This window comes from Myxocyprinus asiaticus, chromosome 39 (genome assembly GCF_019703515.2).
Source record: "Myxocyprinus asiaticus isolate MX2 ecotype Aquarium Trade chromosome 39, UBuf_Myxa_2, whole genome shotgun sequence".
NCBI lineage: Eukaryota > Metazoa > Chordata > Actinopteri > Cypriniformes > Catostomidae > Myxocyprinus > Myxocyprinus asiaticus.
In genome coordinates, this window is record NC_059382.1 from 6,926,527 (window position 1) to 6,953,384 (window position 26,858).

Sequence of the window (26,858 nt, forward strand, 5' to 3'; positions counted from 1 at the left end):
GTGTCAAGGAAAGAAAAAAAGAATAGACATAACAGCATATTTGTTTAGAGTCTTGATCAAAATGGGTGAGCCTGATTGATACTATGAAGAAAATACAAGCAGTTTCCCTTCAATGAAAGCAACAAAATGCAATAAATCCATGAAGAATGCTAGTGACCTTACGGTGACTTCAGCATCTACAGAGTTTAAAGCACCGAACCACACGCTGAACCATCCAGACAGCTGCCCAAATCCTTAGAGGCTCTTAGCTGACCTCATTACTCTTGATATGTCATGCCAGACTAATCTTTAAAGTCATCAAGAGCTCACCTAACTCTAGATAACAAGATTATGAGACTTACAACACTTGGTTTCTTAACACAGTGGATTTCATTGTGTGACTGAATTAGGCGCATATGAAATCTTAGATGTCTTATTTGGAATTTGGTGAGGGGGTCGGAACAGCGTCTTGTGAAAAATTCTCAGCTGGGTGTGTTAAGTCTGTTTTGGTTTAATGAATGGACACAAGTGAGTGTAGTCAGCAGACAGATTATACTGTATGTATCACTGTGCTACATTTCTGATTCTATTACCATTTTACTGCATGAGCAACTGACCGTGTTTATAATTTATGTTACTAGGCATACAATTCAATTTGCCCGGTTCTTCATGTTCTCGGATAACCCCGTGATTAAATGGAACATGGTGATGGTGCCTAGAAATAAAGGTCAGAGAACATCAAACAATTAGATGAGATCAGGTAATTAAATAAATAAATTAAAGGTAATAGCTTGGTGATTTAATCCACAGCAGTTTGACTGCCAAAACAAGCTATAAACAGTTGTTCCTTTTCGCAGGTGTCAAAATCTGTTAAGAATCTTGAGAAAATAAAGTCTGGTTATTTTCCAGTGCTCTGGATTTGGCACAGTTCTGTGATTTAGGAGAGATATGCTTGGTTTAGTAGTGTTTCAAGGTGAGTACTCTACTGAAAACAGGTTAAACGATTTTATGGCATACCATTCATTGTCTGTGACAGTCTGACATCAGTTTATGGTTCTTTTTTATGTTCTAACACCGAAGAGCTTTAAATATATATACACCATTCATATTTCATTTTCCTCATCCTTTTGTGAGAATAATGGAAGATCAAACACATCAATTAAGATGCCATCATGGTTTGCTAAGGCAAGCATCACTATTACTATTGCTCATACTTCTTCAAAACCTCTAACCCTAAGTATTTAAGTTCAGCGAGCAATTCATCATGCACCATTTGTACCTCCAATCGTGTGGCTTTTTAAAAACGGGTGTACTATGCACTTTTTTTTTATTTTTTATGTTATTATACTCTTTAAGCAAAATATGATTTCTTATTTTAGGATGAAATATGACCTGGGCATGGTCTTGACAGTTGACTGAGGATGTTGGATTTTGTTACTGTTTAGTAGCTGCTCAGGCACACAATATCAACGTTGCATGGATCCTTGTTGGGTTTGAACCTACAACCTTTCAGTTATCAGCTCAGATGTTTATCCACTATTCCACACCACAAGCAAATGTATCATTGTGTTATCAATTACTATGCAGAAATTGTAAATAGTTTGTTTTTCTTGGTCTTTTGGCTATTCATTTTAAGGAATAGGAAATGAAGGGGAGACAGAGGGCGAACGTGATATTCTTTGTTCTTTGTAATATTTCTTGTTTTGAATTTATGAAACATTGTTCTGTACAACCTCTAGATACACCTTCAGTCCTCTTAGAAACTTAGGCCATGGACACACTACTAAATATTTGTATAAAAATGTATTAATTGAGATGTTTAGGCCTCTCGTCCACACTAGAACTGTGTTTTACTCCACCAAAAACTGAGACTTTCACAAATGTTCTCCATAGCTGCATACTTCGAAAACCATGATGTTAGAAAACTGAAAACAGAGTTTTCAAATGAATCAAAATGGATTAGTGTGGACGTGGCCTTACTCTTAGTTCCTTCAAGAACTCTAAAGAACTCTAAGGACTGTTTATGGTTCCTCCAGTAACCCCATCATAAGAGAAAAGCTTTGAGGCTTTGGAATACATATTGAAGTTCCTTGAGTACATAAAATAGAATATTTGAGACTGCTTTAAAGGGTGCCTAGAGTTGCATCTGAGAAACCCCAAATGGAATATCTTTTAATTTTGTTCATGTATTATTGTGTACAGGTGTTCATCCAGTATGAGAATAATTTGAAGAAATACAAAAACAAACATATTCGTAAATGCAAGGTTTTATTACATCCAAATATTATTTTTCATATGCTTTGTTAAGATACAAAAATATATACAGCAAACAATGCCCTCAACAGACCAGCACAAATTTGCATCAGCGTATCCACAATACATCAAAGAGAAGAATATTATGTGAAAGGGAAACATTCATCAAGATCCTGGTTAGCAGTTTGTCAGGACCCACCACCCCTAAAAAGGACTGGCTCCACCAAATCCCATTACAATTCTGATGCTCACATAGTTCAGCAATAACAACAAACCTGTGATGAAGAAGCAGCCAAACAAATTAAACTGGCAGCCTTGTCTGCATGTCCATGACATGACCCTTTGCAAAGTGTGCTCGCGTGAGACCCATGGAGGGAGTGGGAGCATGCAAGATGAAGAGCTTCAAATGTTCCAAAAATTCCAAGAGTTATGGGTGTGAGTGGGCAGGGCAGGAGACTGTTATGCCGGAGACACAGAAGACACCTCTGTCTTGCTGGTGGACACCGAAGACTCCTCATCTCCCATGGGGTTTTTACCGCAGAACAGAGTGGTTAGCATGCAACTGCGGAACTACAGAGAGCCAAATGATAGGACAGAGAAAAACCACATCTTTAAGGAACTTTCTGAAGGAAGGTTATACAAAAATAACATACAGTATTTGATAAGCTTTTACACTGTGTTCATACGAAGGTTATTCAAGGTGCGAAGGTGCTTTATTATTGTTTATTTTTATTACTGTTTGGTGGCGCTAGAGGCACAGAAATGACACACTTCAGCTTTAAAGCTTTAAAAAGTGAGCATACCTGTTTGTTTAGCAGCACATAGATGATAGGGTTAAAGAGAGCTGAGCTCTTTGAGAAAAAAGCAGGAATAGCCATGAACTGAGCGGTAAAAGGGGCTCCTTTGTTGAAAAAGATCCAAGCAGCAACACTGGCATATGGGGTCCAGGCCACCATGAAGCCCACAACCATCAAGATGACCATACGTGTCACTTCCTTCTCAGCCTTCTGGGTGGAGGCTGAATCTTGCTGCTGTGCTGCGGCCTGTCAAGTCATAAAATGTGTATTGACATCCTGTTCCTCTGCGGTAGGTGTGCTACAGTTTGTTGGCCTATGTTTACATTCCCTGGTGAGTATATCGTTTTAATTAAAGGTGTGCTATGATATCCGAAATGACTTTTTTTCTCAAATCAGATCAGTTTTAATGACACTAACCAATAGAAATCATTACAAGAAAATGGAAAAGCAATTATAGAGTGAAACCACCATAGAATAATTGTAGAATGCAGAACAGTTAGTCTGCCAAGAATCTGTCTGGAGTACTTACCGCTTTGACAGTGCATACAAGTCGTCCATATGTAAAGAAGATGACGCTCACAGGAATTATAAAGTGGCCAACAAACATGTAGATCACGTAAGACTCATTGTTGAATTTTGGGTTAAGAGTGTAGTAATCTGGCCCACACGAGCACTGTATGCCCTCAGGAATGTACCTGTAGGAACAGACACCCCGAGTAAATTAATAACCACCAACATACCAGAGAAGTTCTTTTTTTTTAAGTAAGCAGTCATTTAAACAAAGTGACTTGCAGCAAACTTATTATAGGTACAATCCCCCCAGGGCAACCTGAAGTAAAGTGACTTGATTAAGAGCACAATGATTTGAACCTTGAATATGAATGAATTTGAACCTTGAACCTTTCAATTATCAGCCAAGACCTGTAACCACTACACAACACAAGCCCTTTTTTCTATAGAACAAACTAATAGATAAAATAAAATGAAAAGAAAGTGAAAAGAAAAAAAGATGCTCACCTTGACCAGCCAGCAAGTGGTGGAGCAGCACAAGCCATCGCCATAAACCAGGTGAAGCCAATTCCACCCATGGCATGTCCTGTACTGAATTTGAAGCTCCCCATGGGCTTACAGACCACAATGTACCTTTCAATGGCCAGCACCACCAGTGACCAGAGTGCTACTTCACCTGATGGGAAAATCAGACAAATCACTTTTACTTTGTAAATCAACTCCATAAAGGGCTAGATGTCAATATGAGATGGTTCTATGATATCTTAAAGGGTTTAGCAACCATTATAACTGGGGGATTATTTTTGGGAGTTATCAAAACATCCAATTTTTCAAATGGTTCCTACACCCCTGCTATTTAATTAAAGTCTTTTAGCATCACTGACCTCCAAGTGTCGCCATAAAACCTTCAATGGCGCATGCCATTGGCCCAAGGATGAAGTAGCCATTCACGGCTGAAGTGATGGTGATGGTGAAGCCAAAGCAGACCATGATCATCCCGGCAAGCGCCAGATTTACTAGGATATAGTTCAGCGGCTGCCGGAGTTTTTTGTGTTGTGCCGTGACCAAAAGAGTCAAACCGTTGATTGGAAAGCCCAAGCAGATGAGCAGGAACATGTAAAAAGCTAGAAGCCTAAACTGCCATGGGTCTGCCAGATAATACTGTGTGTACAGGAAAGGGTCCCGTACCAACCCTGTGCGGTTACTCAAAGGGATATAGAAATTGTCCCCCTCGAAACCATGAAGCCCAGGCATGTTTTCAGACATCTACGATGATGATCTTGAGTTTTATCTTTGCGCTTTGCCTACCCTTCTGTGTCCTTTCTGCATTGTGGTGGTAGTTTTTATACCTTGAGTAGATTGACTTACAGAGATTAATGGGGAAGGGACAAAATGGGATCAGGATGGATGTGCAGAAAGTGACGGATGGAGAGCTAATCTGATGGAGCTTCATTAAAAGGTGTGAAACATGCCAAACAATTGCTTGTCGAGTCCAACAAGAGATCTGTAGGGATTATCAAGGCAATCTGACACTGACCTTACAAAACACAATTGTGACTGTAGTGTCTGGCTTTCACATTTGACCTTATATTAATTGAGAGACTACATGGAATATGTGTACTTTCATTTGTCACACTGCAAGACTTTTTAAAATGAACTGGTTAAAAAAAAAAAAAAAAAAAAACAGTCACCTAAAAACATTTATTTTCACTACCCATTTGTGGAATGTTCTTACTTGTTTGTAAGTAAATATTTTGATGCTGACAGCAAATAAATTAGTTCATTTTTTATTTTTTATATTTTTTTTGGTGATGAAAAAATGGTTAGTAAAATACAGTATGTGTATTAAAGAAAAGAATAAAAGAAGGGAACAAAAGAACACTTGAAATGTTGCCTTTATCTTTTCATTATGTCAGAAATGGGGCAGTTTTCTTAAGAGCCTCAGTGATTGCGTGTTCTTCAGTCAGACACGAAATCTAGAATGAGTGGCTGACCCTTTCATCATCAGCCTCAGCCCCCATTGTTTGCCTTCACAAACTGACAGTAAGTGGGAAAAATAAATAGCTCTGACTTGACAAGGATCCTCCTTAAATAACTACAGAAACACTTAATTGTTGATCCAGAATAGCAGCAATTGTGTGATGGGCCATTTATGCCAACAAACGTGAATTTTGAAAGTGCTTTCAATGAAAAGGGGGAGCTTATTGTGTACAAATCTGACACAAATTTGATGCATTTATAATGTTACCTAAATGTCAAATGAACTGCCCTTTTGGATCAAGAAGATCAAGGCGTGATGGATGACAGACATTATGTCTTGTTTTGGATGGCCTCTTTTTCCTTTCACGTTAATGGACTTAGACGCAACGCAATTCTTCCACCGGCGCACTGAGTTCAAAGCACATGGTACAGAGCAGAAATGTTTTACTGACTTTTTTGCCTTTTTTCCTGACAAGTGACAGGTTGCTTATCTCTGGCAGTTATAAATACCATTTAGTGGTTTCAGGCAATATCCATTAAAATAAAATAATAAACAAATGTAGGTTAAAGTCCTTTAATCTAACTTCCTCTTTGTCACGATGTGGCACCCTTCATTCCTTTTGCCAGAATTCCTCAACCCAATCCTGATAATCCTGACTAATTAGAATTAAGTTTACGTCACTTACAAATTTAACGTCTGCCTTCATCTGTTCAGTAAATAAGATTTAAGGTTTTGTAAATGTCATGTCATTTTAAAAGGTTCCCCAAATTCTGTCATTTGTCATGGTCTTGGTTTAAAAATCTAATATTAAAGATATGTCAGATTTTACAGCAGCTACTTTTCAAAGTCTTAATTATTTCTGAGAAAAACAGCTTTGGTAAATTCTGTTTTGTGCTCTACAGTACAGATAAAAAATTTTAATTTATGCCAAAATGATTATGGATTTACTGTCTGCTTATCATTCACTGTGTTGAGGAAACATATGATCGAATTCGGCAATGCTTAGTTTTTGAGTCATTTGAATTTTTGAATCAGTTCAGTATAATCTTTAATCAATGTCAGTATGTAATGATTTCCCAGCATATGTCAAAACAAGTATTTTTGAATAGTGGTACATGGCTCTTAGATTTTGCTTCCTGTATGTTTGAGCCATTTTCAGGTGTTTATGTGAATATTTACAAGCTTACATGTACAGTAAATAAATGGTAACAGTTACAACAGCAACAGAAATACACTATATTGCCAAAAGTATTCGCTCATCTGCCTTTAGATGCATATGAAATTAAGTGACATCCCATTCTTAATCCATAGGGTTTAATATGACGTCGGCCCACCCTTTGCAGCTGTAACAGCTTCAACTCTTCTGGGAAGGCTTTCCACAAGGTTTAGGAGTGTGTTTATGGGAATTTTTGACCATTCTTCCAGAAGTGCATTTGTGAGGTCAGACACTGATGTTGGACGAGAAGGCCTGGCTCGCAGTCTTCGCTCTAATTCATCCCAAAGGTGCTCTATCGGGTTGAGGTCAGGACTCTGTGCAGGCCAGTCAAGTTCTTTCACACCAAACTCGCTCATCCATGTCTTTATGGACCTTGCTTTGTGCACTGGTGCGCAGTCATGTTGGAACAGGAAGGGGCCATCCCCAAACTGTTCCCACAAAGTTGGGAGCATGGAATTGTCCAAAATCTCTTGGTATGCTGAAGCATTCAGAGTTCCTTTCACTGGAACTAAGGGGCCAAGCCCAGCTCCCGAAAAACAACCCCACACCATAATCCCCCCTCCACCAAACTTCACAGTTGGCACAATGCAGTCAGACAAGTACCGTTCTCCTGGCAACCGCCAAACCCAGACTCGTCCATCAGATTGCCAGATGGAGAAGCGTGATTCGTCACTCCAGAGAACACGTCTCCACTGCTCTAGAGTCCAGTGGCGGCGTGCTTTACACCACTGCATCCGACGCTTTGCATTGCATTTGGTGATGTATGGCTTGGATGCAGCTGCTCGGCCATGGAAACCCATTTCATGAAGCTCTCTACGCACCGTTCTTGAGCTAATCTGAAGGCCACATGAACTTTGGAGGTCTGTAGCGATTGACTCTGCAGAAAGTTGGCGACCTCTGCGCACTATGCGCCTCAGCATCCGCTGACCCCGCTCTGTCATTTTACGTGGCCTACCACTTCGTGGCTGAGTTGCTGTCATTCCCAATCGCTTCCACTTTGTTATAATACCACTGACAGTTGACTGTGGAATATTTAGTAGCGAGGAAATTTCACGACTGGACTTGTTGCACAGGTGGCATCCTATCACAGTACCACGCTGGAATTCACTGAGCTCCTGAGAGCGGCCCATTCTTTCACAAATGTTTGTAGAAGCAGTCTGCATGCCTAGGTGCTTCATTTTATACACCTGTGGTCATGGAAGTGATTGGAACACCTGAATTCAATTTTTTGGATGGGTGAGCGAATACTTTTGGCAATATAGTGTATCTCATAACAACAGCATGATATTCTGAAAGCTACAAACACATCTGATTCTCTTCTCATCCTATATTTTAACCTAAAATGGGAGGAAGAGAGAAAGAAAGAGAGCAATAGTATATTTCCTTTTCTTAAATTTTCATTATATATACTGTTTATTGTATTGTTTCCTAGATATATGAAGTTTCAAATATCTTAAATGATCTAAATTCATGGCATCAGTTTTGCTGAACAGATGTGCGTGTCTTGTCAATATAGCAAACTAACCCCATGTAATGTGTAATCTGACCAAGTACACCATTACAAGATTCGATTTGTTTCTCCAACATCCTTTACAACACATAAGCGGACAGTAAATTCATAATCATTATGGCATAAAAACAATTTTCATGAACATAAATGTTTCACTTACCTCATCAAAAGCAGTCATAACTTATTGTAATAGCGGCACTGCTACTGGGAGTAGCTGAATGGACCTAAGAAAGCTAAATAAATCATTTGAATGGTGATGTATGTACAAATCACCCGAGGCTGAAAGTAAAAGCCGCACTGCAGGCCACATCTTACAACTTTTAAAGCAGCCATTTTTTATGGACGTTGTACTCATTAGATCACATCTCTGGTTGTTTTTTAGAACTTCCAAGTCTGACCACAGTAGATGTTCAGACAAGGTGGAACATGGATTAAAGAACTTAATTAAGACTTATACTTCATGTTCAGCATTAAAGGGATAGTTCACCCAAAATGGAAAATTCTGTCATCATTTACTCACCCTAATGTTGTTCCAAACCCATATGCATTTCTTTATCCCATGGAACACAAAATGAGATGTTAGAGAGTGTTTATTTCAGTCAATATTTACTTTAATCTTCTTTCAATATAATGAAAATAAATGGTGACTGAGGCTAATGTTCTACTAAACACCTCCTTTTGCATTCCATGGAATAAAGTCATAGGAGTTTGTAATGACATGAGGCTTAGTGAAAGATGACAGGATCTTTATTTTTTGGTGAACTATCCCTTTAAGTGTGCCTGTGTGATTGGTGTTTCACACACAGGGTAATCTGTGTAATCTATCAGAGTATCAGATCTTTTTGGTTCTCTTACGGCAGATGAGAACTTAATTGATGTGAGTAGTTGTTTCTTTCCAATGCCATGCCCATGACAAGTCATTCCTTGAGGAAACTCAGTTGCACTCCTCTGAAATCAAGTCAACCCCCTAGAGTGTTAATAATCAAATAAGGAATGTGAGTCCTGAAAGTTCCATTAATTAAAAATATCAAAACAAACAAATACACCAGTCTTGTTGTGTTTGTTGCTGTTTGAAATTTATGTTATATATGAAATGAAACTAGAATTTACTTAATCTTATGATTCAGTGTCAATCACTTTTACATTCAACATTTGCAATTCAGAAGACAGCAACAGATATGGTTCAAAACAAAGTTTTAACTTTAAGCTTTAAACTTTTTGGTTGAGAACAGGGAGCACATTGAACAATATATATTTTTTTCCAGGATGTGAACCCACAGTGACTTAAGCTTTCACTTTTCTTTAAGTGTCACAGCAACTCTTCAAGAGCTGGTTGCAAGTCATCTTTCATGTATAACTTGAGATCCAGATCCGGATCATCTAGATCAAGGCTGACGAATTTCTCCACCACCTCAGCACACCTGAATCAGGAATTATATTAAACATTCAGAACCGAGCAGCATGACTTGGTTTACTAGTTGCACATGTTGTTTCCTGGGTTACTTGCAGCATTTTGTGAAAAGACAGCAAAGCTAGGTGGCATTGTGTTAGGTTGCCCCACCCACAGTGAAATCACACTGGTCCAAAATCCTCCTCCACTACTGTACAGTATGTATTATACATAAAATGTATTCTGATTTTTTTAGAAAAAAATACATTTTCTGAAAGGAACTCACTTGAAAATTTTGTTACATCCACATTTCTGAACCCCAAAGTGAAACAATAAAGCGATTTGTGTGATTTCCCCGAAACAGCTTTGTACTTGCTGAGCAATTACTCCAGATTTAATTGCATTTCCAAATCCTGACTTGAACTGAACCATTTTTTCTACCAGTATGTGACATAATCTTAAAAAGAACTATCCCCTACCTGCTGTTCTGTTCATCAGCAGAGGGCCTGTCTATCTTTTTTATGGGCCTTCCTGTTCTGTACAAATCTGAAGCCTGCACAGACAAGAAGATTTAGGACATTAAATTGATCCACTAGAGACAACAAAATAAATAAACAAAAAAACATAAAAGCATGCAAATATTTGGTTAAAATGGAAGACAAATTTTTTGTAAAACTGTGTCATACCTCAACTCCTCTCTTGACCAAGGCAGGGGGGATGCCAGCAAGAGTGGCAATATTACCTGCGTAACTTGACTGGCAAATGCCATCTTTAACTTCGTACAAGAACACCAGCTCTTCCCCCTCTATAGCCGTCTCTAGAGTCTGTCAAACAACAACAATTTAAGAGGAAGAAGTTTTATTTATATAGCGCCTTTCCCAAGCTCAAGGTCGCTTTACAATAAGCTGGTATCATTGATACATTTAATTGATACATTGCAAATATACACAAACAACTTATTTTATATGTGGATTATTCAAAAGGTATAGAGAAGAGATTCGTTTTGAGCTGGAACTTGAAAGTGGATAATGAGGTGATATTACGAAGACTAAGAGGTAGTGAGTTCCATAGTTTAGGAGCCACAGCACAGAATGACCCACCACCTACGGTGGATAATCGAAATTTGTTACTGAAAAAAGTCCAAGTTCACTGGATCGAAGGGACTGAGTGGGGAGATACGGGTGGAGTAGATCAGACAAATAGACTGGAGCAAGACCATTTAAAGCCTTAAATGTTAGAAGGAGTTTTTGAATTGAATTCGGGATACAATGGGTAGTGGAGATCACGCAGAAGAGGGGTGATGTGGACAGAGCGCTTAGTGAAGGTGAGAACTTGCTGCTGTATTTTGGACATATTGTAATTTGCAATGTTTTTTTTTTTTTTTTTTTTTTTTGGGATAAGTCAACAGAGAGGGCATTGCAATAATCAAGACGTGAGGTGATCAGAGCATGCACCAAGGTTTCGGCATTAGCCAAAGTGAGAAAGGATTGGAGGCATGCAGTATTCTGTAAGTGATAGAGAGTTTTTAACAACAGTGGAAATATGAGAATCAAAAGAAAGAGATGAGTGCTGTGAGATGTGTGGAAATCAGACTGGTAAGGTTAAAAAAAAATTGTTAGAATTTAAGTAAGATAGCAGCTGAGATGCCACTACTCATTCTAAAATGTTTGTTACAAACAGTAAATTTGAAATGAGCCTGTAACTATTCAGACTTAAAGGATATAATCCAGGTTTCTTAAGAATTGAGGTAACAGAAGCAGTTTATAGCTCAATTGGGACTGTGGGAGAGGCTAAGCTACAATTAATCAAATGTGAGACAGTAGCTGAGATGTCAGAGACACATTTTTTGAGTAGAGAGGTGGGAGCAGGGTCAAGTTGACAGGGAGAAGAGTTAGACTTCATAATTAGATCACTAAAAGCAGGAGTAGTAAGAGTGAAAGTGGTCAGAGAGTAATTTGAGCAGTGTGACATAGATCCTGAGTTAGAAATATGTGGGGTATCACTGGTGAAAGACAAATAGATAGACTTTAGTTTGTCTGTGAAAAACCTTGCACAAGCTCATCAGAGCAAGATACGCTACGTTCTGGAGGCATAATGAATTTGTTTACAGTTGCGAAAAGTGCTTTACGTCTGCATCGAGAGTTTTTAATGAAGGAAGAGAGAAAGGAGGAGCGTGCGGCAGTGATAGCCGCCCAATAGTTAAGCAGGCGTTCTGCATAAGCCAAAGAGTGAACAGTAAGTCCAGTTTTCCTATGCAACCTTTCAAGTCGACGGCCTTCAGCTTTAATAGCCCGGAGCTCAGGAGTGAACCAGGGTGAAGCGCGATTGGAGGGAACCAGCCTATTTTTAACAGGCACATGCTTTTCAAGTGCATTAGAAATAGCATCATTATAGTTGGAACAGACCATTGATGGACAGTGAGAAAGTAATGAGTCTAATAGAGGAGAGGCACATATTGAAGCAGAAAAAGATGTGGGGTTGACAGAGCTGATTTTACCGTAAGATAAAAATTTTTTTTCCATGAATGGCATGTTTATAGGAAAACTAAAGCTAAACTCTTATGAGTTTGTGGTCAGAAATGGCAAAATGAGAGTCTGAGACAGAGACATTTGATAAGCCAGATGTACAAGTAAGATCCATTATATGACCCCTAGAGGTAGTTGCGAAGTCAACATGCTGTCTAAGTTTGAAACATTCAAATACAGACATCAGTTCATTAGCCTGAGGAGTATTTTCATGTACACTGAAATCACCTAGTACAATAACAGATGAGGACATGGCACAAGAAATAGTCAGTAACTCATGTTGCTCAGAAAACAAAGGCAGGTTGAGACTTTAGAGGTAGACAGATTAAAATTACAGCCAATGATAGATGACCAACAACTTTAAAGACTATATACTTAAAAGAGGAAACATCTTGAAACTCAGTCAAAGTGCATTTAATACTCTCACGGCAAATCACAGCAAGTCCTCCACCCCTTCAATGAGGTCGTGGTTTAGAAAAATGTGTGTATCCAGGCAGTGTTAGCAGGTTTAAATTCAGAAAGTCACAGGGCACCTGCCAAATTTCAGTAAGTAGAAGCATGTCAGGTTTTTTTTATCAGTAATCATGTCATTGAGTAGTGATGATTTGCCCATTAAAGAGCGAAAGTTTAGCAAGGCACAGTCTAAGTTGGAAGGAGAGAGTTCATGGTTGCCGTAGTGGGGATCAATGGGAAATTATCTCAGATTGTCAAAATTAATTTTATGGTTCCAAGGTGGAGATTTATGGGGGACCAGGTAGTTCGTACAATTCTGAGTTCTTTACACTGCTAATATGTATCTGTGGGGAGGCGGAAAAATCTCTGAATTTAGAAGCTGAGTATTGGACAACCATAACGGTCGATAGAGTAGGGTTAAGGCCAACAAAAAGTACTCCAAACAGACCAAGTAGCAGCATTTGAGGGAAGCTATGGAGAGACATGACCAATAACAGCTCAATACCCGAAAAGACACTTAACCGATAATGCAACGTTAGCCAGAACCATGTCAGACACACACCACAATCCATAGGAAGGAAGGCTACCCAACCATACTAAAGATTTCCAACACAAATTATAAAATAAAGTGGAAACTCACTGTACCAAAGTGTCGAGGAGGAAATGGATCCGAAGGAAGAGGGCTCGCAGATCAGTGGTGGGAATAAAAAAAAAGGTCAGTCCACAGGTTTCTTAGCATAATGAGTCCAGGTAAAAATCGACTGATAAAATGGATTTTCCAATATTTTTTCCAATATTCAAGCATTTTTCTTTAATCGGATATCGTTTTTGTAATATCGGATCTACCGATAACTGGCACCATCTAGCGGGAGTTTCTGAAATTGCACACAAGACGGCCATTGCTGCAGTGCGTGTGAGAGGAAAGGAAACAATGCTGGGGGTTGTCCACAGGTAAATAAAGTAACTAGCTTTTGCAATGTATTGCTTGAATTAATACATTTTATTAAACGTAACAGCCATTCATGCTCTAGTGAGAAGTGTTAAATAAATGCTTGATGTGTAGTTTAAGCACTCAGAAACGGAGACAAACTCACGTAAAGACAAATCCTGCAAGTCCCAAAGACGTAACATTACTTCACATTAATCAACTCGAAGAGCCTTGGATGAGTGCATGTTGGAAATATGACAGATGAATTTAATTCTCTGTTGGCTGTGTTTATTAGTCTTGTAAAATTGTCCTTCAGGTAGATGCTCATGTTACAATGGAATGACTGGCAGTGTGCCAGAATGGCCACCTTATGCCAGCGCAGGTTTTAACAGGATCCACTTGTTTAAAATTCCCTAAATTATATTAACATTTACTTATTAAACTTTATTTCACTATGAATCATCATCTACACGATTACAGCTCTGTTTAAATGTATTATCTCGCGACACCATTCGAGTAAAAGTTTTGCATAAACGTAAAGACATCCATGGGGCAAAATACTTGTGTCACAATAAACATGTCTAAAATAGCTTTGTGTCGAATGACAATGAGAGCATTAATGAGATTTGCATGCCATTTGCTTCAAAATAAGCTGCAGATGTGCTGTTCACTGTAAAACAAAAAATGTCAGCTCTGTCAGCAGGTCATGAGGCAGCTGCTATAATCTAGAGACTGATGAAATATTATTCATAATTCTGATGCCAATCAGGATGGACTTCGTAATCGCAGCGATGTATTTATTGTTTTTCACTTTCCTGAGAATGTATACTTGTATGTATCCTGCAAACTATTTGCCATTAGCCTATTAAACAACACCTAAACCTTTAAACTGTAGGTCTAGTTTAAAATGGAAGATTACATTCATGCAATGACTCCCTTGTCATTTATTTATGTTCTCCATTTGAAATCAGCGGTTGTCAAATTATATTGTTGTTGGAATTATTATATAAAAAACTTTTGTAATATAACATTTTTGCAATTTTTTTCTCTGTTTAATATTTGCACTGTAAAATAAAGACGAAATAAAAATAAATTAAATAAAAAAAATCGGTTCTGCATATCAGTTATCAGATATGTAAACAACATAAAAATAATCGTTATCATATCGGTATAGATCCAATATGACCCAGGAACAGTTGAAGCAAAAAAACCAAATGAACACACATGACAACAACAAACAAAACAAACGGGCACCAGCGTGAAGCAGCAGCACAAGCACGCACAGCGTTATACCACCAGAAACAGGAGCCATATTTTAAACATAGTGCTGTTCATAAATCAGCACTGTGTAACAAATTAGACTAAATATTTTCCGGGGTGTAACTTATGTTTAAATGTAACCCATCTAACACGTATGTTACGTTATTCATGCTTTAATGTTATTTTATGCATACTGTTCTGTGAATACACGAAGTGTGCACTGCGGCCTTAGTATTAATTGATTTTTCTGGGTTTGTTGCGTTGAGCCTGACAAAGTTCGTTTGTTTGCTGAATCCAGCGTTGTTATTGGGTAAGTAAAAGTGACACACAAAAACTCTTTTCCAGCATCATATGATTTTTGGAGTCACAGTGTTTAGGACTACAATGAGTGTACGGAGTGTGTCTGATCAAAGCGCTCTTTTTTTTCCCCTCAAACTCAAGCATACAGAGAGAGTAAGTGAAGGCGCATATATCACATGAAGATGGATGAAATGAAAATTCATGTGCTAGTTGCAAATAGTTTTCTTTCTTTGGTTTTGTATCTGTTAAAAGACAGAAAACAATTGGGATTATCTGTATAAAAAAATAATGAATGACTTGGATGACCTGGAAGCGTGGTTGCCTGTGTTGTGAGGTAATGGTAATTTCATCTATAAGCCCAAAACAACTGCCATATCAGCCAGTTCAACATAAACAAGAAATGACGAGTGACAATGAAAAACAGTGATACCAGTAAAGACAGCAATGGAGAATCAGGTATCATGCCCAACTGTATGAGGCTGTGGAAGTTAGTCGACAAGAGCACGTGAGGACACTGCGAACCTTGACGCAACCAGTGACTGAGACATGCAGTCAAGAGAGACAATCCATCCACCTGTAACACATACAATATTTGTTTAAATGGGTCCTTTCTGTTCTCCAACTACTAAAAATAATTTGTTCCTACGTGCTGTATCACACTTACTGTGTTGGTTCCTTTACCAAATTCATCCACCAGAACAAGAGAATCCGCTGTGCTGTGGTTCAGAGACTGAGCCATCTAGATTAGAATACATGTACTGTATCACAATTACTGGAAAACATCTGGATCTGAATGATGATATCGCAGTTTAATTGGAATGGGGGCAAAATTTTATTCACTGATGCATTGTGATTCTTTGTCAAACAATTCTGGATCGATCCACGAATGATCGGTATTAGAATGCTTAATTAAATATGAATAATTCTGGTTATTAAAAAGCGTGCACAGTATAAAGCATTACCAAGTATAAACAGCAATCTGTCTTTAACCATTTGTGATTGGATAACCCAAAACGAATATCACAGCAATACAAAGTGTAAACAGGGCCTTTGTTTGTTTGTTTGTGTGTGTGTGTGTGTGTGTGTGTGTGTGTGTGTGTGTGTGTGTGTGTGTGTGTGTGTGTGTGTGTGTGTGTGGTGTCACCTGGTTTAAGTCGATCATGAAGGTGCTTAGACCCACTGATACAGACTCACGGCTCTGCATGCGGGTGAAGATTCCATCCACTAGCCCAATCTCTGCCTCTTTAGCAGGTACATCTGAGCCAATCAGGGCCATGAACACAATCAGACCCACCTTTATTGACCAACCAGAATCCAGGATTTTACAAAAGGTCAAAGGTCATTGATGGCATGTGTACATATTATGACTCAGTGTTTCCAAACAGGATTTAGTTTTTAAAGCAGGGGGCACCCTGCTTTTTTCTAATGTATTACTTTTTAATTCGTTATTTAAATAATATTTGTTAAGTCAAGTAATTTCAAGTCAAGTAATTGTTTTTTTTTTGTTTTTTTTTTTTTACAACACACATCACGAAGCAGCTTTACAGAAAATTATGCTATAACAGAAAATGAAGCTGTATTGTCTGTAATGTCTTAGAGTCATCATTGTGCGGTTTGATGAAAACAAAACTGTGGATATGTATCTTTAATCTAATGTTGTCATTTGAACAACCAGTCAGTAATTAGTCTGATTAAAGATTAGTTTTCATTTTTAACACTGCCTTTAAAAAGTACACATATCACAGTCACTTTTTTTGACTCATTTTGAGACATAATAACCTTCTGTTCAGTGAGCGAAAGAGTCTTTGTTGGACCGATCCAGATAGGTGTGTTCGATTCAGTTTGATTTGGCAATAGATTTAACAAGGGGTGTAACGGTTCTCTGTAAAAAAATTAACCGTACCGTTCGCCACCCACAGTTCGGGAAGCATTGGCACCGTGGTCAGTTCACCTCACGTTTAATGACACATCTGGAGCACAAGTTTTGGTCAAGAAAACAAAGCGTAAAACAGGCACAGTTACAACCTCCACTAATGCACCTGAATGGATCTGTAAATGGGTACGCTTCACCTGTGTTTCACGTGGGTCAACTTGATGACATCACTGTTCCGCAAGCGTTGTGTATAGTTGAAAATGGCAAGTGTAGAAAATGAAACGCTGATAGAGAAGCCCCCTGCGTTTCTCCTTTCTGGGAACATTTTCTTTTTGCAGTCAATTACAACAGCGATGGTCAAAAGACTTTTACAAAACAAGCACTGTTTGCAGATATCACTCGACACGAGTGCTGTATACTGGTAATATATGTCAATAATGCATGTGAGGGTTTATTTAAAACTCGCACGCGAGTTCTTGTTTCCTCGCGCGGCTGTAATCTATCGCGAGTGTCAATAATGTGCTTTGATTAATGGCATTAAGATGCCGTTATAGTAATACATTGATACATTATCAATCATTTACGCTGACATCACCCAGGGAGAGACGCAGGTGAGATGAAATTGCACACACTCCCATCCATTTTTAAGCAGGCACTCAGTGCTAATTCGGACAGACATGAAACAATAACTAAAGCAGTTAGGGTGTTCATGTGGGATTTCCATGTATGATTAAAATACTCGAGCAGCATTATCACAACATCCCTTCTCGTATGCATTCTAATAGCAAGGTTATTCCTTCTCTAGTGATGTACAGCTTCCGAATATTGAATATGTTGAGATGAGTTTGAAGTGCACTTTATGTTGATGCATGAAGCGTGTTAGTGCAGGTATTAAGTAAAAATGTTGATTTAGTAATTAGAGAAAATGTTTGTTTTTTTAGTTAAGGTCCCTGACAAAAATTAACCATGGTTTTACTATAGTAATATTGTAGTAACCATGACTGCTGTGAGCATGGTTTTCTGAGCAGAAATCATGGTTTTGATACAATTAACCATGGTTTTTTTAACAGTAATACTGTAGTTTCTATATAGTAACCATGATTTTACTAAATATTGTAACCATGACAGTAACCATGTTTATATTGTGGTTACTATGATTTTACTACAAATGCCATAGATTATTCTTTGGATTTGGCAGTAATATATATATATATATATATATATATATATATATATATATATATATTTTTTTTTTTTTTTAACAAAGCAAATACTAAACCGTACTGAAACCGTGACCCTTAAACCGTGATACAAACCGAACTGTGAGAAATTCGAACCATTACACCCCAAGATTTGACTGATTCAATGAAAAGAACTGCATCAATCAAGGGATTCTTTTCTATGTGCTGTATGTTCATTGTAGTATGCAGCCAGGATGCACAAAACAATAGTTGTATAATAGTTGTATTGACCATTTATTGCCAATATATTAATTTGTGACATGCAGTCTTTTTCTTTCACCACATAGAATTCACAAGTTTACAGGCACTGCAGTGTCAATGGTACTCCTCAATAGCTGTACAGGAAACAATGTCTTGACTTATATTCACGATTATTCTCAATCAAGGGTCATGGAACACTGTCTTTCGTGGCTTTATTCTCATTTTAGAGTGCTACCTCTATGAAATGTTCATTTATATTTAGAGCATATATGTTGTGTGTTGTGAATGTGATATCTATGATGTTTCGTGCTGTGCTTACCTGTTTGAGGTAGATGCTCTTGCCGGAGGAGTTTGGCCCTGTAATAACTTTCACTTTACCTTCAGTTTCAGTGCTGAAGTAATTGTTTGATACACAGACTGGAGTACACAGCTCAAGCAAAGGGTGTCTGAGAGAGAGAGAATGAGAGATAGAGAGTTGTAGCTGCCAGTTTGCAACACACAGCATTCAACTCATCAGAAGAGATGATGTGCACAGTGCAATATAAACAGAAGTAAGTAAAAGTAAGTTGCTCTAAAACAATAGAAATATTGTTCAGAATTAAGACCAAGAATATTTAGATTTTCTGGTTGTCAAACTTTGTGAGAATAACACATATAGTTGTATTTTATTTTGAGATGTCACTACAATGGAGAGCAGGCCGCAGTTAAACAATGTACATTTGAAGCACATCTCTGACAGCTGTGTGCAGATATTGCCTTTGAGAACAGTGAGTTTATAAACGACTAGTGGGGGGACTACTCATGTTATTAGAGTGAAATAACATAAGATAGCTTACTCCAGCCACTGTTTTCCATAAACATGAAAAGAGAACACATGATCACATCATATTTAACAAGGCTAAAGTGATCATTTGCATGCTGACAGCTGAGTAAATCACAAATTTTAGGGGGCCAGAGATGAAAAACAGAGAGGCTGAAGCCTAAATAGGGTCTAGAATTGCCTATGATGTGTACCGTGACTCAACCAGGGCAAGTCTGTGGTTCGGTGTCAGAGTTGGACAGCGGTAGCTGTGGTCCAGAGAGGCTTGAGCCAAAGCCATGAGACAGTCCAGCTCTGCACACAGGGTCATGACCTTGTACATACAGCCACTCCGCTGCAGCACCAAGGCTTGAAGCTCCCTCATTACGGACATCTCCAAATCTGGAAAAAAACAACACAAACAGTTACGTACAGTTTTAAAAGACACCAGTTTCATGCAATCAGATCATTAAGAAAGAAAGAAAGAAAGAAATATTACCTATTATATCACAATGGAGGTCTCCCAGTATGGTGTCCAGCTCTTTGGTTCGAGCACTGCGGTAATGCAGTCGGTCTTGTGATAGAAACTGAACCAATACCACAAGTAAAACACAAAAATCAGCTCTTAACAATCCCTTTGAACTTTAATGGGTGAATGACAAAGATGCCAGAGATATTCACTCCACATGCACATGAAATTTCTGTGATATGACCAATGATTGGAACAATTTTGATACCACAGCCTGAGGGATGACATTAGTCAACAAGCTCTTATGTTGAAAGGAAGCACATTTGTTTTGAATGATTCATACACATTTTCTACAAATCCGCATATAGAAAAGAAAAAAAGGGACATTTTATTATAATTAAATAACAGTGCATAGTCAACATAATGTTGGCATACTCACAATGAAGTCAAGACCATCAATCTCAAAGCTCTGTTTATCCAGCATGGTAGGTAATCTTGGCAATGACAGCAGAAATCCAATCTGTCATCAAAACACAGTATGAAATTCTACGTTTTTATTGCGTATATCAACAAAATAATACCATCACTATCCATTAAAATGTATACAAGCATTTGATCATATCTGCTATTACAGACTTTGCCTTGAAATGCATTCCTTATGCTAGTCATTATAAATTAGCACCCGTGGAACCTAAAACCTATTCATTTTTTTTATTATTACTTTAATGATAAGATCCCTAAATATGTTTAAAAAAAGTTGTCCTATAAAAGTTTAATGCGCAAGAACAACTAATAAAGCCCATCATAGGCTTACTTTTCAAAAAATGTAACCTGTGTTGCTTTGTGTAACTTTTTTTAATATTGCTGTTTGTTTGAGTGGCACAACATGACAGCTCCGGGCTCAACCAATGGCTTGTGTGTGGGGTATGACTTCCAGTTTGTCAAAACAATGGAAGACTGTAAAAGCATTTGGCCAATCCATGTATTTGCAATTCCGTTTGGTGCTGCTAGTGGTGCAGAAATACACAATTCACCTTCTGTAAAAAATGTATGACCAATTACAAGCTATTTCCTCTTCAATACACAACCTCTGCTTACACAAACATTTTTTATTAACTCAACTGTTTACAGTCAGAGTGGTTAATGCATGTTCTATAGTTGCTTGTCATTTGACTACACTGCAGAACACTAATTGCAAAAACTGTCACCCTTGCTCATGGGCACAATGGTGACCTCACTGCCTCTTTATTTATTGGGTCACTCCAACGTGGAATTGAACCTGCACCCTTTATGTTAACAGCTCAGGGCCTTAAGCATTAGATTACATGTCTAGCTTTAATGAAATGAGAGCAGCATTAATCATGTCCAGACCAGAGGGAGGTAGATGACGCTACAGGTGGAGAAACGAGGGTCGAGGTTCTCCAGCTCTGTACGAGCCACATCGGTTAGGAAGTCTGGAAGACCCATCATTGTTCTTTTCTCTGTGAAGAAGATAATAAAACTTTGTATATTTGTTGATTTATCTGAATCTGAGATGACAAGAGTTGACAAGGTTCCTGATTTAAACCACTAGCAATTAGATGTGGTTACTATTCAAAACTCAAGAAATGAATGGAAAACCGCTCACTCTCGTCGATAACAGAGTGTACATTTGGCCTTACGGTGAATCGATTCTCGGCTGTACTTCCATCAAAGTCCACCTGCGATGAAAAAGTCAAGCACAATGCATTAAGAACAATTCAGTAATAATTTAACAAAAAAAATACAAAAATAATTCAAACAAAAAGCGTAAAATGTGTTGGCCTGTGCTCTATTATTCTCTCTCACCACTTTACTGATGTATGTGGCAATGTAGTACAGGTCATCTGTAAAGTTTTCACTGATATCTTGAAAAAGTTGAATGGTTTGGGGTAGAGAGCGAACAGTGTCCCTAATGCATACTGCATTGTACACCGTCTGATAAAAGAGACAAACAGGGAACAATAAATGTATGACAAACACACTGCAGGAAGTGTATACAGTAGCTATGATTAATTAATGGAATTTTGTGCGCACACCTTGTATATATTTTGCCAGTCGATGACCTTAGTGCGAGAGAGAGACATTCTCTGCAGCAACATCTGTATGAAAGAGTCAATTATTTGTTGACCATTCCTTGTTCTCTCATTCTTGATGTTTTTTAGTTTTCAAAAAATCACAACATCATCTGAAACTGTAAAACCCATAATACTTATATGAAGTTGAGCTTCAGACACAAAGAACACTGAAAACTGTACCGAGATGTTCTTGATATTCCGCAGGCAGCTCTGTAATGTGCTGAGGTCGGCAGAGTTACGAGGTGATGTGAAGAAACGGATCACTTCCTGCCGTCTCTTTAGGACATTCAGATCTCGAGTAGGCCTGTGGAACCACTGGCTGAGACAGAGAGACAGAGGGAGAAAGGAGGTTCATTTTTTTATAATTGTGAGCTTAAACAACTTTTAAATGTGCTGAATTGTCTGTTATAAAAGTAGGTAAAAATTACCGTAAAAGAAGAGAACCAAACTTGCTCCGGCAGCAGTTCAGTACACCTGCGAACACAATTAAACTATAGTTTTCCCACAATGCAAGCGCCCCATAAAAACAGATTTAATGTTCTTAAATAAACTGTAAACACTAACTTTAAATAATACAATAAATATTTCATTATAACCACTATAACTTAACAGGATTTATTTAACTGTAAATTGTAAACAGAAAAATGTTGATTACCGTAAAGACTTAGTCCCTCTTTCTCTCCTGACTGGAGCTTATAAACGGAAGGATGCAGCTCAGATTTAAAGATCTGGAGTGCACTGAGGAAAGTGTAAACAGGTTTTAGAACTCTTTAGAAAAATTTTATGAACACAACAAATGAAGCAGGGGATGACCCTTCATAAAGACCTGTTCATATGACCAACCTGTATGCATCTCTGTCAATGTATACAACATTCTTCCTGTGAAATAGTGAACAAATCAAACAGACTTTAAAACTAATTGTAATTGTAAAACAAATTGTAAAAATACAGAGTACTATTCATGTTTACAGACAAAGCAAAACAACACAAGGTCTATAGAGCGCAACAGTAGTGTTCTGAAATAAAAACCTCATTCATTTTCTTAATAGAGAAATTTATTAGGTATACCGTGTAAACCTTTCAAGAAGCGATGGTATACAGTATGCTTCTGTAGAAGCTATAAGTCCCTGTTGCTACTGAAAAATTTGGACAAGAGCTCAGCAGCGATCTCCCACTCATCGTAATCAAGTGGGTCTCCCTATGCTCACACACTACATATGGATTTATTGCAATGAACCAAATCAAATATATTGCTCTTATATTTATAATTACTGACAATATAGTTTTATATTGTTTTTTTTTATTTTTTTATTTTTATTATTTAAATACTTCACTTGTATTTAAGTTGCTATAAAAGATGTTAAGTACAAAGTCGATTTTTCACTTTTTCGAATTTTATATACTTTTTTTTTCAAACAAGAGTCATTATTGTGATTCATCTCGGAGCTGGTTCGGTTGGATCATGTCTTAGAACCTTTTTGAAGATTTTTAATTTTTTAATCCCTAGAAAATTAACAGAAAAATACTCCCAGAAGCGAGGACACAGAAAAAGTGGACAATCACTGTTGTGCAGTATGAAACAGTGATTTGAATGAGTGATTGATACAAATTGTCTTACAGTGTGTAAGTCAGAAACTGAAATACAGGGATGCCCACACTGCTGTCCTCCAGCTCTACAAATCTTCTTCTTTCAAGACACTTCAACAGTCCTCCTATTGACCTCATCTATGACAGAGAAGATTGTCATGACATGCCCATTCACTTCAACTGCAATGACATTTCTCTAGCATGACACACCTATCTCTGATGCCTCACCATCATCACTGATTCTAATGGGATACAGGAGGAGAGATAGGGGATTTTCTCACTCTCTGTGATGGAGGAAGGGAGAAACGGGAGGTGTGCGGAGAGCAGTCGCTGTTTACTGACCTCCAAGCCTGCAGAGGGTTGGAGAGGGTAAATAACTGATACTGTTCAGGTTACTGTTCAAGTCCAAAAACCTGGAAAATAATTCACCATGGGTTCCCTCTGGATTTTCCTTTGGGTTATTATAATGGCAGTTTTGGATTGATTAGTAAAATATGGTCTGTGGTAAAGATTACTTGACGATAGGTGGACAGTTGTTCTACAACATAAATTACAAATGTGCATTATGAAGCTCCAAATCTCCCATTATAAAAACCCATAGGAAAATCCAGAGGGAACCCATGGCGAATTAGCCTTCCAGGTTCGCCAACAAACTGATGTCATGGCTAAACAGCTCTATAGTTAGGGTTGCCACTTTTGAAGTTGTAAAATAAGAGACACTTAAATGGGGGGTCATGGCCCCTAACCACATCCTCCACCGTTTTAGCAATAAATGCACTGAGTTAATATGCGTTATTAATAAAAAAAAAAAATTTATATCCTTTCCTATATGCTAAAATGAGAACTTTCCTGAACCCTAACTAATAAAATAATACATCTTTTATATGTTAAAAATATATTTATTTTTATTTTTCGATTATTTGTCGTCTTTATCTTATTTATGTATACATTTTGGTTGGTTTATACGGATTTAATTTTCTAAAATAATTTGTACTTATTTTATTTGTTTATTTTTTTTCCTTCACCTGTACTTGTCTTTATGACACAGTGAACATATTCATACTTTGTTTGATCTTTTTGAACATTTATATAGAAAAAAATCCACAGTTTTAGCACCATTTGTGGACTTTTCAGACGGTCCCTTCCCACACCCTCCACAGTATTAGCCCATTAGGCAGCGTAGGCAAATTTTCCAACTTGTATGTTAAATTAGGGATCTGGAACGATTTCACCGTGATGCCATCTGACCATCTTAAATACGGGACAAATCACGTCCTTTATTGATTCGATACAGGACGCATCATTTTATCTTTAAATACGAGAAAATCCCTTATTTTACGGGACGGGTGGCAACCCTATCTATAGTGATACAGAACAGGGCACAATTTACCAAAATTAGCACTTGGAAACATTACGATCTCAGGCTTGTAATCCGGATTGGATTCTGAAATTAAAGCAAAAATGTTGAGAACCTAAATTAGCCACTGGTTTGAAAGTCTGAATGATAACATGATAACTCACTAGATTTAAAGACGATTAAGAGACAGATTAACTGTGCTGATAATCTATAAGTATAATTTAGACAAAGATAAAGAGTTTACCGAGATTTTTGAAAAACTGGGTCAAGCTGTGGTCCTGTTTGGCACTTGTTATGATGACGTTTGGACTCAGCTCCTGTATGACTGATTAAAAATCCACGACAGTGAAAACACTAATAGGCTGGCCACATCAAGACCCAATCAACCACATGCATCACAAATCAATGTTCTTTATAGCCTGATTTAACATGCAAGTCAAGTTTATGGCAGATACAAACATCAGACACAGTGCCTGCAAGAAATGTGTGATTTAACTGTGTGCTTATTAATTTCCATGGTATTTCCAGGTTTTCCATGACAGTAGGAGCAGTGGCTCTCAACACCCATTGAGTCGTGCAGTACCTCTATCCAGCAGCTGGAGGTCGCTGTTGTCCACTGTGTCCGGCATGAAATGCAGCGTATAATCACGTCTGTCATAGTAACTCAGTCCAATTTGACTTTGCTGAACAAATACACTCAAAAAAATCTACGAGTAAACAAACATACAACATCGCTGTGTTACTGACACAACAAATCACTTCATAACTGAGATATTATTAAAATAATAATCATTTACCTCATGATTTTCCTCATCGGCATCATCTCCATCTACACTCGTTGCTCTAAATGCAGGTTCTTGTACTAAACCGCCTTCCGCCATATTTCACTGTACAAATATAGTTCAAGTTTTTATACATGTCTTATAGTTTACATTCTGTTCATTAATGATGTCATTTTGACTAAATGCAGACCTGAGGCGAATAAACAGATAACATTTCTGAAGCAGAGGTCGACTAAATTAGTTTTAAACCACACGTTTATATACTTTTCTGAGGTAAATTACTGTCTTAAACGCACCGGAAAGGAGAGAAAATATACGTTTGTTTAAAAAAGTTGGTTATATTTGAGAGTCTCATTCAGTCCTCTGACCACAAGAGTGAGACACAAACCTGTCGTGTGAGTGTGGCGAACTACACAGGCGCTCGGTCAGTCTTTCCCAACCCTTTTTTGTTATTCTCTAAAAGTTAGGTACCACACAACCCCGTTATTAAAGTTCAAAGTTCGGGAAGAACTAATCACAGGATTTGTTCAATATTGCAAGGTTAGTGGCATCAGATCTTTTAACAGTACTCGAGTGTTTTGTTTGAGGTACTTGCAGTAGTGTAATCAGGGGCATAGTTGACAGGGGGGATGGGGGAGGTACACACCCCAATATTTAAACCATGATCAATGGAAACATGTAAATGCTTCACGTTGCAACCCCACCCTCTTGAGTGTAATCAAGATCATTCCTGTTATTCAGTTGTTCCCCGTCATACATTTCATAACATATTGTACAATAAGGTAAATATAACACTCACAATATATAAAGATGGAAATCATATTAGTTACAATTACTGTGGTGGAAAAACCAAGAAAACACCGTAATAATGATAAAAATGGCTTGAGTAGATAGTACAAGTGTCAACTTATGGTCAAGTACATAATGCATAATAAGTTGATTGTTTAACAGAAAATCGAAGCACCGATATAAAGACAAAACAACAAAAAGCCTACTCTATTGCGTCTCTGGTTCTGAACTGCACGCATAAACTTACGTGTTTCAAACTGCATGTAGAGACATTTCAATGTATAAAATGAACAGATGTGTCAAGTAGCCTATAAATCAGGCTTTATACAAAACAAGACTGTAGTGTAGACACAGACATGGGTTACATGTTTAGTTCTACAAAATTATCCAAAAATTATCATTTGTAACTATTATAATGTGTAATTATTAATAGTTATATATATATATATATATATATATATATATATATATATATATATATATATATATATATATATATATATGACATTATTATAATATATCTGTATATGATGCAATTCTGATGAAACATAACGAGAAGTAA

At 37.6% G+C, this 26,858-nt stretch overlaps 2 protein-coding genes across 2 annotated transcripts; both read right to left on the reverse strand.

The window, feature by feature from the left end:
* Window positions 1-2,230: 2,230 nt before the first annotated feature.
* On the reverse strand, window positions 2,231-4,842 carry LOC127429858 (green-sensitive opsin-3-like). The gene is made up of 5 exons (XM_051679160.1): window positions 4,424-4,842; window positions 4,047-4,215; window positions 3,559-3,724; window positions 3,036-3,275; window positions 2,231-2,802 (listed from the first exon to the last, which is right to left on the reverse strand). The coding sequence occupies exons 1-5, from the start codon at window positions 4,803-4,805 to the stop codon at window positions 2,692-2,694; spliced, it is 1,068 nt and encodes a 355-aa protein (XP_051535120.1). The 5' UTR covers window positions 4,806-4,842; the 3' UTR covers window positions 2,231-2,691.
* A 4,713-nt stretch (window positions 4,843-9,555) lies between these two features.
* msh5 (mutS homolog 5) lies at window positions 9,556-25,638 on the reverse strand. The gene is made up of 24 exons (XM_051679127.1): window positions 25,523-25,638; window positions 25,309-25,432; window positions 24,970-25,050; window positions 24,759-24,812; window positions 23,597-23,718; window positions 23,400-23,506; window positions 22,625-22,660; window positions 22,437-22,519; window positions 22,210-22,255; window positions 21,962-22,100; window positions 21,743-21,805; window positions 21,513-21,641; window positions 21,313-21,385; window positions 21,057-21,166; window positions 20,125-20,205; window positions 19,716-19,803; window positions 19,432-19,618; window positions 18,737-18,863; window positions 16,247-16,396; window positions 15,767-15,841; window positions 15,533-15,676; window positions 10,323-10,460; window positions 10,116-10,189; window positions 9,556-9,667 (listed from the first exon to the last, which is right to left on the reverse strand). The coding sequence occupies exons 1-24, from the start codon at window positions 25,604-25,606 to the stop codon at window positions 9,556-9,558; spliced, it is 2,427 nt and encodes an 808-aa protein (XP_051535087.1). The 5' UTR covers window positions 25,607-25,638.
* Between the last annotated feature and the right edge of the window lie 1,220 nt (window positions 25,639-26,858).